Here is a 17,835-nt window from a genome sequence, read left to right on the forward strand (position 1 = left end):
ATTTTTACGATTTAAAATAGCTTTTCCCTTTGAACGGTCGTATATGTGATTTTGAAAACTGCGATTTTTGCTCATGAGCGCTTAGTTTTGTTGCTAGGTTACTCAGATCCATTCAAACGGTGTCATAAATGCCATGATTGGCAGATGGCACTAAAATAACATGGTCTCAAACCCTTTGCCGTCCTGAGATTTGACATGAAAAGAAACAGACAGGGATTTTTTTTTAAATATTTTTCCAAAATCCATTTAACGCTTTTTAGAGCACTTTGTGGTAAACATCTGCTGTGCTGAAATAAAATGTTTTTCATTGAAATGTTGCTACCGAAAAATAAGTTAAGAAAATGCTTATGAATGGCCATCGATGGAGAAAGATGCTTTCTACTGTCTGACATTATTACTTGAACGTTTGATTGTAGGCTGGGAAGTCACTCAATCCTACACCCCAGGAACGTTCAGTCTAGGGTTGGGTATCGTTTAGTTTTTTTTCGATTCTGGTTCCAAACCGGTACTTTTAAAATGGTACTGGTGCCTAAACGATGCCTGAACCGATACTTTTTTAAAAAAAGATCCACAAAACGACGGTGGATGACAATAAAGATGTCATGAACTGGCTTTTTTATATACTGTTGTCTGAGGTTAACTAATGATGTTTGTGTGGTTTTTACATTCAAAAACATCATAACCAACAAGTTATAGGCTATTTTTTTAGACTGCTTTTGAGGCTCTCTCCAAAACGCTGGGTTTTGATGGGTGTGCTGCACTAGAGACTTGGAAGTAAATGCCTAAATATTTAAGTATTTGCATATTTAATGAGCTTAAGCTCCCCTGTCAGTTCACATGAGGGAGAGGAGAGATTGAGGGAGAAGCGGCAACCGGAATGATTTTCTCAGTCACAGGTCTCGTAAATGTCTTTATCAAACAAACACAATTATTTATTTCTCATCCACCCGCGACTGAGATTGATCGGCCTGCCGGGCTTTGCGAGCCCTGGCCCATACGTGTTGGAGTCCAGCATGTGAAAGGTATGTTTCTGTTAGACACATACACATAAGCAAAATGATCTATAACAATGCAATACTACATATAAAAACACGTTTTACTCACATAAGTATATTGCACAAATCCTGTCGGATCCAAATCCAGCATCGACCAGAGATTTGTTTTCAAACGATCCCGCAGTGAACTGAAGTGAACATGTCTTCCCCACATGAGCTGGAACTTCATTAAAAATAAAGTTCAACCACACATTTCTAATATTAGGACCAGAAGGAAGCTTATGCAGCGACTGTGTTCTTCCACAACCAGGAATAGCGCAATATCTTGCTATCTTCCTTGACATGTTTATTGTTGTTGGCTAGCTAGCACGAGCCGATCAGTTCCATGAGTCGGTGAGCGAGGCTACTGGATTAGATGTGCTGTAGAGGTGGTGTTTCGTAGCGCTATGACATAAGAATAAAGTCAAATATTGTTTTCTGGGTCTGGTGTATATAAATGCTTTTCTTTGACTAACAAGGAAGTTTTCAGCTCTGAAAATTACAGGATATTTGTGTATTACCATGACCTGTTATATATCAAAAGCTCAAGGGAAAGTTGATTTCTCAATTCATCACCCCTTTAAATAATTACTTTATTTTTTATTTTTTAAATTAAACAATTTATTATAATTTTGAAGTATACTTAAATATATAAATAGATACAAAATACAATTCACTTAAATTTATAGTAAAGGCTAAAGCCACCTAACCCAACTACAATATGCCTAATTTAACACTAAATAACAGCACTTATACTAGTGATTTTACAGCACTAATAACAGCTAAGTAGTCTTTAGTTCAACCAGCTTTAGTTCAGCATTATTTTGCATTAATATGACCATATTCTCTGACTTAGAACGCATCGCCTAGTTTCTATGGCAACACATCGTGCTTCTCACATGACACAGCAGCCGCAAAAGCGCTGTATGACAGCTCAGAGCTCAGCTGTATCTATTTTTTTTAGTTCAGAATATTCACATCAACAATAACAATAACTTGTCTATGTCATGAACTATCTGATTTAAAAAAAAAAAAAAAAAAAAAAAAAAAATTGTGTAAGTGAATGTGTTTTGTTATAATGATCATGTTAGTTGATCTATAACGCGTGATGGGCGCCGCCATGTTAGTTTGCGCCTCAGAGAGTCGGATCTGTCGGATTTATCTTGTAAATTCATCCTCGTCTCACGAAATACATGAAAGTAAGGGAGAGAAGAATAGAGTAAACTATATATTAACTTATATGTGTCTGATATGAATAAAACAGTCACAATTATAAGTGTCAGAAACAGGGGTGCCGCCAGAAATTCTGGGCCCTATGGAAAACAAAATTTCTGGGCCCCCTACAATTTTTACAGATAAAATTTAACCCAATAAACATGCCCTGTATACTTTAAAAAAGATATTTAGCACATTGCATAGTTAAAATGTCTAAAGATGAGTACAAAGCCTACAAAAACAAGAAACAAATATAGAAAGATGTACTTGTTTACATAAAAGGGAGAACATTAATTATCTCAATTGCAATTGCAAGCACAACAGAACATATTGTACACATATTGACATATATTTTACATGAACAAGCTTTAGCTGGGTCCACCTGCTCAATCAGGAAACATCAGCTAGAACTAACTCATAATTAAATCAGTCAAGGAATAAAACTAGCTAGGGCAAAAGGGCTCAAAATCAAGACACACCAGGAGTAATGCCAGGTGTGTCTTGGTATTACTCATTCAACCTATTGTAAGTCGATTTATCATCACAAGAGTCTTGAAAATATATTATGAAGGTTGAAAAGTTACCTAGTGCTGCTTTAAGAACATCAAGTAAGACAGCATTGATCGTAGCAGCAGCACTGTCACGTGACAGAACATGGCAAACTGATTTTGTAATTTTTGAAGCGTGTAGATTACTTTTTGTTTCGCGCTCAGGCTCACCTTGTTCATTTGAGACGGGGACGGGGGGCGTGGGAGAAGGGTGTGCAGCAGCCACTGAATCTGTGTCTATGAGACATGATAACCCGGAGACAGCACATCAGAGATGTATTGTTGGATGTAAATTATAATTCAGTAATTATTTTAGCTAGATAAAAGCAGGTCATGTAGCAACAAAAATAAGTAGGCTAACTCTGAAAGTTTTGGAATAACGTTAGAGGAATAGGGCAAGCTGCCTTTCTTTTTGAAAAACTGTGTGACATACTGTAGACTTCGGCGTTCTCTGTCTTCTCTTTCCTTCTTTCCGTTTTTGATGCCCCGACATTTGATGTGACATACCTGCGTGTGTGACTGTCTGCGCTTCATCATAGCAAGTGCAATAACCAAGAGCTCACGCTAGCGCGGTCCGCGCAGGTGGAATGAACCATTGTGAGGGAGGGGGGAGAAGGTTGTGACTGACATTTTGAAATTAGTTTTTTAAATATAAAATCTATGGTCAAAACGGACAAAATACACATTTACTGCATGAGGGGCCCAAGCACATTTAATGTATGTATAAAAAAGAGAAAATAAATAAGAAAAGAAATAGGGGGTCTGCTCTTCTGGGCCCTAAATCAGTCTGGGCCCTTAGAATCGTCCTAACCTTCCACCCCTTTACGGCGCCCTTGGTCAGAAAGGATTGTTATTGCCTCTTCCATTGTTATTGCCTCTTGTTTTTGCTGCTACTTATGTGCATTTAAATGTCTGAAACCTAAAATAAACATAATGTGGTTGAAAACACTGAATCGTTGTGATATGTGACAAGCGCTGAGTGTGTCTCTGGCCAGAGCGCGAAAGACGGCACCGAAGAAGAAGAAAGCTTGATGGCACCGAAATGAGGAACCAAAATCTGCGTTCGGATTCGGTCCGGTACATACCGGTTGTATAGGTACCGGTGCTATATTACACCGGGTTTCGGTACCCAACCCTAGTTCAGTCTGAATAGCTTGATTTTCTGACTTAAAAGGACAAGAAGCTCAGTCTTGCTTGTGGAGTTAACAGACTGAAAGCATTTTCTGAACACCCTTCAGACCTTTGTGTTTTCCCCTTAGCCTTTATGTGATATGTGTGGCGTATGTGTCTCCTGGCCCGTTTCTCTGTGTCATGCTGTGATTAAATGGTTGTTTCAGTGGCTGGGTCATGAGGCCTTTCGACATTATTAAGACAGAAGTGGCTGGCAGGGGCCGGCTGGCGCGATTGGAAGGATTAATTACAGCCTGTCTCATTTCGGCAGAGTCTCTCTTATTATTATCGATTGAGGTGGTGGAGATGAGACTTCGAAGATGCTGCTCATTTGAAGCAGAACGCTGATGCATAGGCAGCGCTAGCAGCTATCAAACTGAGGCTACTCATTTATAACAGAGCGACTGCGGACTGGAGCCCAAACTTAGATTAAACCCCGTCACGTTGCGCTTTAGTGTGGCTCATGCACATATGTTACACTCAACAACGTAGCGTGATTTGAGGGATGAAAGGTAGGGCCAGCACAGCTTCATGCGCTCAGTCGTGATTGACCGTGATGGAGTGAGTAGACTCAAAGCTCACAGGAAAGGCATCACATAGCTCTGATTATAGAAAAGCTTATTGAAGTCATATTATAGCTTAGATGTTGTTCTTCACCTGATGTGACAAGAGGTCAGGGTCTAGATGGTTAGCACGGCTGTGTTAGCTCCTGTTGCTAAAAGGTGCGCAAAAATGTCTTTGTCCATCGATGGCCATCTAAATAAATAAATACTTAAAAGGAACATACACTACCGTTCAAAAGTTTTTCTTTAAAGAAGTTAAGGGAACTCTTTCATAGAGTGTTTTTTTTTTTTTTTTTTTTTTTTTTACCAATTCAATTTTATGTTTTTAGAACGAGTAATGCCAAAAGCTTTATATAAAGTGCACTCTGAATACTTATGAATGGCAGAAAGTGCAATGCCTAATATGGCCTTCAAAACGAAAGAGCCGATTGTTGCTTACTAAAGTCACCGCATCACTGCAGCTGCCATTAGAAGCTCTGGGTGCTATAAAAACGGGCAGTGTGCACACATTAGCTTTGTCCAGGCTGATTATTATTATTATAATTTTTTTTTTCTTCCCATTTTCAGGCATTTAGAAATACAATTTATGAGACAGTTGATGTCAGGTTTCATTGGTGATTTCAAATATGAAATGTAATCATAAGCTTGGCGAACAGAGTGAAATTACTTGTCTTGAGGGGACTTTGGTAATGCCTGGTCACTGATTGGTTCATGACCCCTAACTTAATCCGATTGAGCTTCAAGCTTCACATATTATTATTATTAGTAGTAGTATTAGTATTATTTCATTTACGTCTTCAAAGTGACCATGAACTGTCAATCCGTTTTTCATTTTTGTTTTGGTGAGAAACAGCCACAGTGGATGTGAGATGAATGAATGAGCAACACACAAACAATCACACACCCTCCACACATTGATGCCTTGATGCGCTAATGCACACAATCATATGATAATCACAACAACCGGCAAGAACACCTAAACACATTCAAAACTACACAAAGACATATACACACATATACACTGCAACCAAAAAAAAGAAAAGAATTAAACCATTTTATTTTTATTTGAGACTTCATATCATCGTACCTTTTGTTTACATACTTGCATTGCTCACTATTCAACAGTTCACAAATTATAGGTCATAATTATGGTTAAAATATGAGGATATATATATATATATATATATATATATATATATATATATATATATATATATATATATATATATATATATATATATATATATATAAATATATATATATATATATATAAATATATATATATATATATATATATATATATATATATATATATTTAGATATATATATATATATGATTAATCATGATTAATCAATTTGACAGCACTAAAAATTTTTATGCAAAAATCTTACATTGAGGAAGAGCAAATTTCAAATAGGTGAAAATTGTTTTGCTCAGTAGAAAAAAATATCAGTTCTGAAGGGTTCATCAATTAAATAGATCAGTTAACATGAAATAACAACTAACAATATGTCTACAGCATTTATTAATATAGGTTAATATTGGTATTAAATCTGAAAATAGGGCGTGTCGTGATAACAGATCCCAAAACAGCCAATCAGGACAATTCTCTTTGTATGTGTGCATGCTTTTATGGTTTTCCTTGAACTTGAGGTGTTTGTCACTTAATATCTGATCGTATTGTTACGCAATACATTTCTCCTTGCCCATGTTTAATGTTTAATACAGATGAGGGCTGGGAGTTCCCAATGCAAAACTCCAAAGCTCTTGTCCAACTGAGATGAATGGAAAGTTTCTCCAGATATTATAAACCTCCAATGATGAGAAAATGGTTTATTTGTGACATCTCAACAGAAAATGTATGGGATTCAAACCTAGTAAGAAAAACACTTAAAATGAGATGAGCACCAGTAATGGCCTTGTTTACAAGCTTGAAGCTTGCGAGCTGCAGAAACATTCAGACCTGTAAGTCCTGCACTTCACACTCCCAGCACACCATCATGCCAATGAGAGAATTAGCAAATTAGTCATCTTTCCTCATCACTGTCGTCTGTGGGTTACTTTTAATCGTGTTTGTTCCAGCTCACATTCTATTGCAGTATTTACAAGCATGCCACTGAATGAAAATGTGCTACAAACTCACTATGCACATGTTTTTGTGACTTATTTGCTTACCTCAATGTGATTGTGCAAGAACTACTCATGTTGATTTTTGGAGCGTGCTGCCTATGTAATTTCCTTTTTGTTCTGCATACGAACATATGGTTTTATGGAAAATGGAAATTCTTTTTCGGTTCCATATTGCATTTCAGCTTCAGTGTGGAGCAATATTAATGACAATACCGGCATTTAATTATTTATGAATATGTATGCTTAAGATGAATATGCATTCATGAAATGAATATACATGCATGAGATGACTTTGATTTCCTAGGTGCACCGTAGATCAATAATTAGTGCACAATAATAAGTCAATCAATACAAACCGAATATTAGCTATGAAAGAGAATCATGTGATTTGAATCTTTGAGTGTCTTTGAGCATGTTTCTCTATTTTTGACTGGCTGCTTTAGCGCTCAGTGTTTTTTCCTCAGATACAACTTCCACAGCACCTGACTACAGCTGCATTATTTTTTTTGAGACATTTGGGAAAGGCTTATCAAGCTCAGCTTCATCAAGCAGAAAAACGTCCCTCTAATTGCTGCATGCTCCCTGTGATTTATCCAAGCTCCCGTGTCGTGTCTATGAAAAGCCAAAGAAAAACATACGCTGTTCCCTTCATAACCTCAGTTGATTGCAGATGATAATTATCACATCTCTCCCTCCCTCACAATAGGAGGGCAACCTTAGGAAAATTAGCAGCTGTCAAATGGAGGCACATCTCCCCTGACTGCTTGTCAGCGTAGTCCCACACCCTTTCTCCTCCTTTTTTGTCTCTTTCTTACTTTTTACCTTGTCAGTGGGTACTGTGCAACTTTCCTTCAGGAATTGCAGCTGCGAGTCAAGGGCATTTGATCGTAGTCTTTACAAGATAAATCTTTTTTTTTTTTTTTTTTTTACTCCCTGCCCCAAATCCACAGGCACAAAGCGAATGGAAACCAGCTTTTAACTCAGTCCTGCGTGTAAGTGTGTGTGCGTGTGTGTGATCTCCCACTTCTCTCTTGTCTTAATTCAACTACATCCTCTCCCAGTGCCGGCCGGGAGGCTAGTGCTTATAGAGGCCAAATTGTAATGCAGATCACTTTTGTACAAAACCTCACATGAGACGCTTACAGATCCCTTATGTATAAACCGAGAATATAAGGCTGAATTTCTCATCTAGCACCTAAATCGGCCTTGTCCCAGTCAACTTATCGTTTAGTCGGGTCTTTAGGGATTCTTTTCTCTCCAGGCTTTGTGTCTACAGTCTACACAGCCTCCAATTACAACCCACTCTCTACAACTACTAGAAGCAACAACAACATCAAAAAAATGCTTGCAATGTGTTTGGAAATTGGTGCAAAACCAAGCAAATACATGTTTTTTTTGTTTTAGTTTTTTTTTAAGAGGTGCATGAATAAGGAACTAACATGCAGGGCTGTGGACTATATGGACTATGACTATAATGTACACATAATGTAATGTGAAATAAAGAGTTTTGACATCATTTTAGTTTAGGGTCTAATTGTTAGTAGTATTTATTAAATCTAATTATAATGCACATATATAATGCTTTATTCTGCACAACCATATTCTACATCCCTTAATCCTCAATACCTAAACTACCTTACTAACTATTGATAAGCAATAATAATTGTTGGTCTATTATTTATTGTTTGAACTTAAAAAATTCAGTTATCTGGTTGCCTTTTGAAAAATTTGAGTTCATTGAAATTAGAGTTAATACAATGAATGTGATTGGTTTAATAAATAGAAACACAAAATATTATGTTATCTGAACCACATTAATTATTTAAGTTGATTTGACAAAATATAAAAAGTTGTGATAAAAGTCATAAAAACATTTTTTTTACGGTGGTATTTCTTAAGGGAAAAGTTATAGTTAATATTATATCATTAATATTAATTATTAATTCTAATATTAATATTTGTATAAACCCACCCAAGCATAATTAAGTATATTCTCTGAAAACCATAATATAGCTTGGGCAATTGCTTTTAACTTAACTAATTTAACTTGTTTTAAGGATTTTTTACTGAAAAACCATCAGCAAAAATACTAATTTAGGAATTTATTTAAATCCTAAATTGATTTAGGATGGTGATTGCTCTGACAATATTATCAATATGCTTTAAAAATTAGAGTTAATAATATTATTTTGAGTTACAGTACCAAGACAAACATGTTTTAGTCTTTTACTTCTTTATGACAGGCATTTTGCTGTCAAGACCATTTTATTTAATATTTTTGCTATAGTTCATATTCATATAATTCTAAACCCAAGTATACATTTTTATAATAAAAATGTGAAGAAACATATATACAACAGTGATAGAACCCTATGTTTGTTTATGCATTTCATACTGAACTTGCAGCTAATGAATATGAATGGTATTCAGTGCCATGCGCACTGCTATATACAGTGTGTGATACTGTATATCCCCACGGCAATATTTATTCAGAGGTAATGGTAATGCCTCTCTCAGATATGAAGTGTTTCACATGACAAAACACAGCTGAAGGCTGTTTTGAAACCCTGTGGTAAATGAAGCTGATGTACCCTCTTCACCCTTAATAGAATAAATGCATTCCAAGTTAGTCAAGTTACAATATACAAAGTTCAAGAGTGAATCTCTTGTGATTTACTTAAGCCTGGGGAAACAGTCACTTGCCTTACCATCAATTTAAAATGAAATGCAATTCAATGGCACATCTAAATTTCTAGCTTCTTAAATAAATGTACACAGATGTACACCAAAATTATCCAAAGCATATATCGATTCTCTTCAAATTAAATAGCTTTATTGGCATAACTGTATTTAGTACACTATTACCAAACCTGGGAATAATATTATTAACATGACTTATGTACACTGTTAAAAGAGGTGAATTATTATGCTAAACATGGCCAAAAAAAAAAAAAAAAAAAAAACATGATGACGTATTTCTGTGCCAATTCTGTATGCCAAATACAAGTGGTTTTTTTTGTTGTTGTTGTGTATTTTCCTTGTTTTCCGAGTATGGCCCTCAATGACATCATAAAGGCCAAAATTCCTTGTATGGGCATTTCTCCCAAATGAGCGTGTACGCACATCAACCAGAGCAAGAGCCAGAGAGTGCCTATCAACAAGCTTAGTTCAGGTTACAGAAGTCGTTGGCAACCCTGTTTTTTTGTTTTTTTAGATCACAAAATCAACAATGTCACTACAGAAGTGTGTTTTTGGTTGTGAGGGTAAGATAACCTCGTTGACCTTCCCATAATAACCCAGTGTTAAGGAAACAGTGGATGCAGTTTTACCCGGAGCAGCAACAGAGTTCTGCAAGTGTTTGTTTGTTCCCTGTCACGAGTCGAAACCGCAGGCGGCCAGTGAAACTGCATCAAATGTCTGTTTTGTTTTGCGATATAATGTAAACTACACGAACATATAGTGAGTCCAAAGTTATCCAGGGATAATGCCATAATGTATTGTGTGTGTGTCATAGGTGTGTGTGCTTGTGACTCTTTAGCCCCACTTACTACACACCTCCACGAGTTTGTCTGGCTATCACCAGACCAAGCTCAATTTAAGACTGAACATTGGTCTGGGGAGTCTGCTCTGTATTTTCTACTGCACAAGAGGCGTGATAAACAAGCATTATTCAAATTACTCTGAAGGCAATTGTATAGTCCTTTAACCAATCAGGCCACAAAAGTTGTGATAACGAGCATAATTCATATAACTCTGTATGCAGTTGATAAGTCCTTCAACCAATAAGACCACAAGAGTCGTGATCAACGGGCAACGACACATCACTTCTCTATCCGTCGTCGTGTTAAACCCACCAATAGCGCGCCATGTGGATAAGCCAGATTGTGATTGGTTCCTGCCAAAGTGTAACAGAAGCAGTAGAAATGAATGTACAGGTTTCCAGACTGAGTTGCAGAGCGAAATCCAATCACCGGCAGATCAGGCTGGGTTTACCTAGTCTAGGTACAGCATATCTGCCTTTAATAAAGATGATAAAACTAAAGACTCTTCAGAGATTTGAAGGATGCAAGTACTCTAAGGTACACAAAATTAACATGAGAAACTGTGGAAACTGTGTATGTTATGTACCCTTTAATCATACACTGGTGTTCGCATTCCACATAGATTTCTTGTGCAGTTTCTAGTGCAGTTACATTGTCCTAGGAGCAGTGTGTCATTGTGTTGTTGCTGGTCGAAAATTGCGTTATCACAAATCTTATCAAATGTGTAGCTCCCTAGACACCCACAACACTTTTTCTTAATCCACATACAATTACACGTCGTAATCAGGTGGTCGCTGGAAGAGCACATTACAGCAAGAGAGAGCTGAAGACAAATGCAAGAGCTCCCATCATGCCCTCTAGAGGAGACTCTTCAGTCAATAATGGAGATAGATTCTGTGTGTGTCAGCAATTTAGGAACAACAGCCAACAGGAATCCCACCAGAAGGGATACAATTAATCACAACAGGCGAGATGTAAGCGTCTGCTCAGAGAGATCTCGCTCTCCCGCAGTCACTGCATCATTATTAAGGCTGGAGCCTGTTGGGTTTATTACGCTGCTTCAAACTCAGAGTGCAGTTTCTGAAAATGGCTTCACCTTGCATTTCCGTGAAGTGTGGCTTGAACCATTGTCTCGTCTATAAACTGTAGGAGCTGTAGCGAGTGGTATGCTATTAGGAGTGTGTATTGAGAACAGTACAGCCAATGTTCCATCACATCTCGATCTGCTCGAGGAAGAGTAAAATTACTCCTCTAAAAAAACAACTTGAGTGGGCGTAAACAAGCGGATCATGTCAAAATACATTTACACTACGGTTCCGCCAGCCATCAGAGTCAGTTGTGGGGTTTTTTCTGTTTGCTGTATTGAAGTGGAACTAGTGTACACAGTGTATATTTTAATTATAATTTTAATTTTAAAAGACGTGAAAGATGAGAAAATGTGATGCTTAATTAAGAACTGAATCAGGCTATTGAGATTACTGACACTGTTTAAACACACAGAACAATGTAATTAGATGAACAATGTAAAAGTAGAAAGGGCCATATGCAATCATTTTCCAATCGTATCCTATTAGAATTATCCCCACACTTATGTTAGTCAAGGTTTCTTGCACCCAAGAATCTTAATTTAGTTTTAAAATGATTAGAATATTAACATTATTTGACTGACTCTAGTTACAGTACTTTGTTGGTGTACTTTTGATATTATAATTTATATTGTGTATCATATTATTGATATAATACGCTGTCAGAAAAAAAGGTACATTTCTGTCACTGGGGCAGTACCCTAAGGTACAAAATCGAAAAGGTACTAATATGTACCTTTAAGGTTCTGCTATGTTCCTTTAAGGTACTAATTTGCACTCTTAAAGTACTCATATGTACCTTTTAAGGTAATAATATGTACCATTTAGGGGTGAGTAAGGTACAAGGATGTACCTTTTCACTTTTGTACCTTAGGGTACCGCCCCAGTGACAGCACTGTACCTTTTTTTCTGAGAGTGTACTATTAGTTATATACATAATTAATTTTGATTAATTTGAAATACTATTATAGTAGAATAGTAGTATTATTATAAGTATATTATTATATTTTAGTGACCTCCCGTGTAGCTCATAATTCATCAGTGAGGCTGAATACGGAGTAGTTTGGTATGTATTTTAAATGGGCAATCATATGTTGCTGTGCTCATGACATTTTCAGAAAGTGTTGCCATCATTGCTGGTTAATGTAAAAGGCTGAAGAGTTTTCACTAGAACTGGCTGAAAATATGCATGAGATTGACAATAGATTTGCCCGTAAGCAATGTGCAAAGTTAATATTTTCTATTTCCTCATAAATTATGCGGGAATCTGTAAAAATGAAATGATCCCTGATGAAATTGCCTTTTTGATTTTCTCGGCTAGATATTGTTCTAAGGCTTCAGGAAATGTGCATTAATTAATCAACAGGTTGTTTTTAATTAATTTCATTCGAGACAGGGTTTATTTTACTGTTTAATTCATGAATCACTTTATGATATTTTGTGAAGGACCATCTTCGTTTTCTCAAAAAACGCTCTCAACCCTCCGCTCAGAAATTGCCCCTTTTCAGAGCCACATAAAAGACATCACTCATAACCCAGGTGTGCTATAAAAAGAGCAATCACAGTCTCTCTGATCACCACTCATGTACCCTCATGTCAATCATATTTTGTCTTTATGTTTCAATAAATTTCTGATGGGAGGTGGCTCTGTGGTTCCCACCCTTGTGATTGACCTTGTTAGGCAGTCCCATAAATGCGTAAAGAGCCACTTGATCTTCAACGATTCGTGTTCTCGTGCTTGATGTTCAGTACAAAAGAGAAGCCATGTTAAGTAGCGCTTTATATTTTGGAGATGCATTGTGATGCTTCAGAAGTGTGCTATTTATATGAACACCCCCTGTGTGTCAACCCATCGTAGGATTTGTTTTAAGTCAGGCAGTAATCCACTGTATGTAAATACCCTTGTCTTTTGATGTTTTAATAGAATGCCAGATTGAAGTCTGCTGCTACAAATATTCAACAAAAGACAGATGTTTAGTTTGCAAAATGTTTCTAAATGTGGTCTGCATTCATTATTCCTGCATTAGATTAGTCTTGAGAAAATGTATAAGAGATAAGCTCTAGCCCATAAGGAGGACATTCTTTAGAACACATCCATTGCACCTGAACATCTGAGGTGCGGATGGAGTTTCACTTCAGTGCAAGGAGGTTGCAAATGTACCACAAAAAATAGTTTACGCTGACTTTATAATGCACATAGTCTGCATAATGCACATGCAATCACTTACAGGAATCACAATAGCAGCCAACAGTGTTAAATGTGCTGGAAAATGTAGATTGATTGTTGATTTTTGTGCTTGGCCTACAGAAAACCAACCAAAGGACTGGTGCAGTGAGACTGAACTGTGCTCACAAAAGCAAACTCCATAATGCAAGCATCTGGTGTTTTAATATAGTATGCTGATATTAGTCCAGTCACAAAAAATTATCTAATTTACCCACTTATTTTTATTTGTTGTTAGTTAGGTGTGTTACAATGCGGTTGCTAGGTGGTTGGTTTGGGTGTTGCTATGTGGTTGCCAGTTTATTCTTCTACCCCAAAGTAAAAAGTAAAAAAGTTGGGTTTCGGAAGTAAAACATCATTCATTTTGCCCATAGAGATTTTAAAATAGCATTTGTTAAAGAGTTATAAGCAATGAGACAATCAGATATGAGGTGAATCACAACACTACAAACTTTAATTTGAAGCAACAACAAAAAAGTCGGACAAAAAGAAAAAGTACAAGATTGTGTACTTAAAGGGTTAGTTCACACAAAAATGAAACTGATGTCATTAATGACTCACCCTAATGTCGTTCCACACCCGTAAGACCTCCGTTCATCTTCAGAACACAGTTTAAGATATTTTATATTTTGTCCGAGAGCGTATATGCAAGTGAATGCACACTTTACTGTCTATGTCCAGAAAGGGAATAAAAACATAATCAAAGTAGTCCATATGTGACATCAGTTGGTTAATTAGAATCTTTTGAAGCATCGGAAATACATTTTGGTCCAAAAATAACAAAAACTGTGACTTTATTCAGCATTGTCTTCTCTTCCTTGTTTGTGTTCAATCCTCAAATAATGATTCAAACGGTTGTGAATCATTGAAACGATCATATATCGATTCGAATCATGGATCGGGTGTGGAACAACATTAGGGTGAGTCATTAATGACATCAATTTCATTTTTGTGTGAATTAACCCTTTAAGTACAAAATCTTTTTCTTTTTGTCCGACTTTCAAAAACTTTTTTGTTGTTGCTTCAAATTAAAGTTTGTGGTGTTGTGAGTCACCTCATAACTGATTGCCTCATTGCTTATAACTCTTTAACAAATGCTATTTTAAAATCCCTATGGGCAAAATGAATGACCTGATGCGCGGACGGGCACTGTTGCACTCTATTCCCTAGACGTGTTTCTGACCCCTCATTCAATGCAATTATATAGGCTTTTTTCACCTGTTTTACAGTCTGCCAGGAAAAACTCAGATAAATTTCAAGAATCATGTTCCTATAAACAGTTGAGATGCATTATATGTGGTAATTTAATTATGCGTCTTGTTCTAAGTTCACTTTGCCTTTTTTTTTTTTTATGATAATGTGTGTGTTTTTAAAGTTATTTTTTATTAGCCTAACCTTAGATTTTGCCTATGGTCACATGCCCTTGAGAACAACCTCATTTTATTTTGAAATATTGAAAGGAACAGAGAGGTATGGGGGATTTCTCAGCTTGACACAAAGTTGTTGTTAAGTGGCTGCTTCCCCCCATGCAGAGATTAGATCTCTCTGCTGTGTAAATGAGTTCACAGCTTCACACCACATCACTTGTGTTTGTGTGGTTTTTTTTTTAATCTATCTTTTCCACATATGAGTTGTTTACTTTAGCTCCCAAACATTTCTGAGTTGAAAAACAAATTGCTAAAGCCAACTTGGATTTTTTTTTCATGTAAAAAATCCCTTGACTTCACTATTATCTTGAGATCATGGGTGTTGCTAATAAGTCTACAAAGCAAGAGTGTGCTTCACATCAGTCCAGGTGCTCACAGAAGGACTTTCCCTGAATAAGTAACCATTTCCTGATACATATAGAAAACTTTTTTGTTCTAACCTTTCAGTGCTATTGAGCTAAATAAAATAAGGGTCACTTTCCATAGCACACACAGATAATCAAGCCATTCAGTTTTCATTACCTGTAAGCTAGCCACTTATTAAATACAATTACACCGCAATTTTTGTAATGCTGTCTCACAGTGGGAGTGAGAGAGAGGGATGTTATTATTTTTACATATCACAGACGTGTATTTAGCAGTAACATATTCTCACCTAAGATGAGTGAGAGACAGACTATTTTCACAAGGCATCAGATCATTTGAATGGGCCGGGGTTCCCTGTTTCTCAGTCTAATGGGTTTGATGCAGCAGTGAAAAGCTCACGATCATTTCAGTAATAACACCAGACATACGTTTGTCGGCTTTGACTGATGATGCCAATCGTTTATCATTTATTGGCCATCTCATTCTGGTTGACAAGTTTGATAGTTGACTTAATCATCCTTGGCTGATTTACTAGTCCTCCTCTGCATGCTGTTTTTCACAGAAATGACAGGCTCACATTTGACTCTACGCTAAGTTTTTTATGGTAAACTGATTCCAATTAAAATGGAAGTGCTTTTCCTCTTCCCTGTGGTCATTTGGATTAGAGACCTTTATATATATATATATATATATATATATATATATATATATATATATATATATATATATATATATATATATATATATATATATATATATATATATATATATATATATATATATATATATATATATATATATATATATATATATAATATTCTTTTCTTTTTTTATCTGCAAGTTTCCATACACCCAGAGCGTTAAATAAATTAAATTTGAAATACAATCTGCCCCTGGTGAAAGTATTCCCATCTAAAATATGTTGTAAATCAATATTTAATAAAGAGTATTAAAGAAGAGGAAGAAAATGAGGATGGCATCATGGGAGCTGAGTTCTTTTTTATGAGCATCATTTTCAAAGAAGAGCACCACAAATATTCACCCTCTAAAATTATGAATATATATATATATATTGATATCAATATGACAGCAACATGTGTACTGTGTATATACAAATTTGTCTACTAATATCTCTGTGTATATCTGTGAGTTTATTTGACCATATCTAGCAAATAGAGTTTCTTGAGGGAAGAAAATCTCACTATATTAATAGAAAACATATTCACTCACATGACTATATGTATACAATCTAAAAATAGCTGGAAAGGACACTTCAGTTGCTGTCTTGCATTATGGTTTCCCTCATCAATATTTTGTATTATTATTATTATTCTTTATATAATTATATGTTGTTGAGTCATAAGAAAGGCAAAAACATTTTCAACTTCTACAATATCTCAAGTCAAGGTCCTGATGAAGGACATTACATTAAGTGTCACTCTAAATTATGTGATTTCATAAAATGCTTTTAAAGAAGTTGAAAGCAATTATCCTGATGGATTATGATGTTTACTTTTGCTCCAGGATTATGCTGAGAAGGGGAAAACCTTGGCCAAAGCCCTGGAGGACCTCAAGGCCAACTTCTACTGTCAGCTGTGTGACAAACAGTATTACAAGCATCAAGAGTTTGACAACCACATCAACTCGTATGACCACGCTCACAAGCAGGTAATGGGCCCGTTGTCTCCCCCTTGAGACTTGCAATGCATAGCAATAATAGAGTGTTTTAGAAGATGACAACAAATGGATTTTGTAGCACATGTGTACAGCACCAGACAAATGGCTTCTCCTTCGATTCGACTTCAAAGAGTCAGCAGAGTGGTAGTGGTCTTATAGAGTTTTAATTTAGGAGGCCATAGATCAAAAGCAGCCAGGACAATTGGAAGTCCTAATGCTTTTTTGTGTTTGTTTCTTTTTAGTTGTTTTTCTCAGAGCAATGTTAAACCTCTTTCGCAGCATGCTGCATAAACAAGTGACCCGTTCTCAAGCACTGCAAATGTATTAAAGGGTTAGTCCACCCAAAAATGAAAATTATTTAATTAATTACTCACCCTAATGTCGTTGGGCACCCGTAACACCTTCTTTCATCTTTGGAACACAAATGAAGATATTTTTGTTGAAAGCTGATGGCTGAGAAAGGCTTCAGAAAGGCCTCCATTGGCATTCAGAACATTCACTCACAAGACCCATAAAGGCACTAAACACATCGATATAAAGTCCGTCTCACTACAGTGGCTGTACAATAATTTTACAATGCACGAAAATATTTTTTGTGCGCACAAAAATCAAAATAACGACTTTATCCACCAAGTTTTTGACGTGAACTCGACGCATGCGCGAGAATATGACGCTGCTTCGCTGTTCAGATGACCCGGAATTCTACCCCAGTGATCGGCAGACCTACACAGAAGACAATAACTTGGTGGATAAAGTCATTATTTAGATTTTTTTTTTTTTTGTGCACAAAACCTATTCTCGTTGCTTCATCAAATTATTGTACAGCCACTGTAGTGAGATGGACTTTATATCG

General features: G+C 36.3%; 1 protein-coding gene across 1 annotated transcript in view; it reads left to right on the plus strand.

The window, feature by feature from the left end:
• znf804a (zinc finger protein 804A) overlaps window positions 1–17,835 on the plus strand; it is a 90,875-nt gene that overhangs the window by 63,768 nt on the left and 9,272 nt on the right. Inside the window, exon 2 of the mRNA XM_067443572.1 lies at window positions 16,830–16,973. Coding sequence (XP_067299673.1) covers window positions 16,830–16,973 — 144 coding nt within the window. The remainder of the gene's footprint in view (window positions 1–16,829; window positions 16,974–17,835) is intronic.

Source organism: Pseudorasbora parva, chromosome 5 (genome assembly GCF_024679245.1).
Source record: "Pseudorasbora parva isolate DD20220531a chromosome 5, ASM2467924v1, whole genome shotgun sequence".
In the NCBI taxonomy this organism is placed as follows: domain Eukaryota; kingdom Metazoa; phylum Chordata; class Actinopteri; order Cypriniformes; family Gobionidae; genus Pseudorasbora; species Pseudorasbora parva.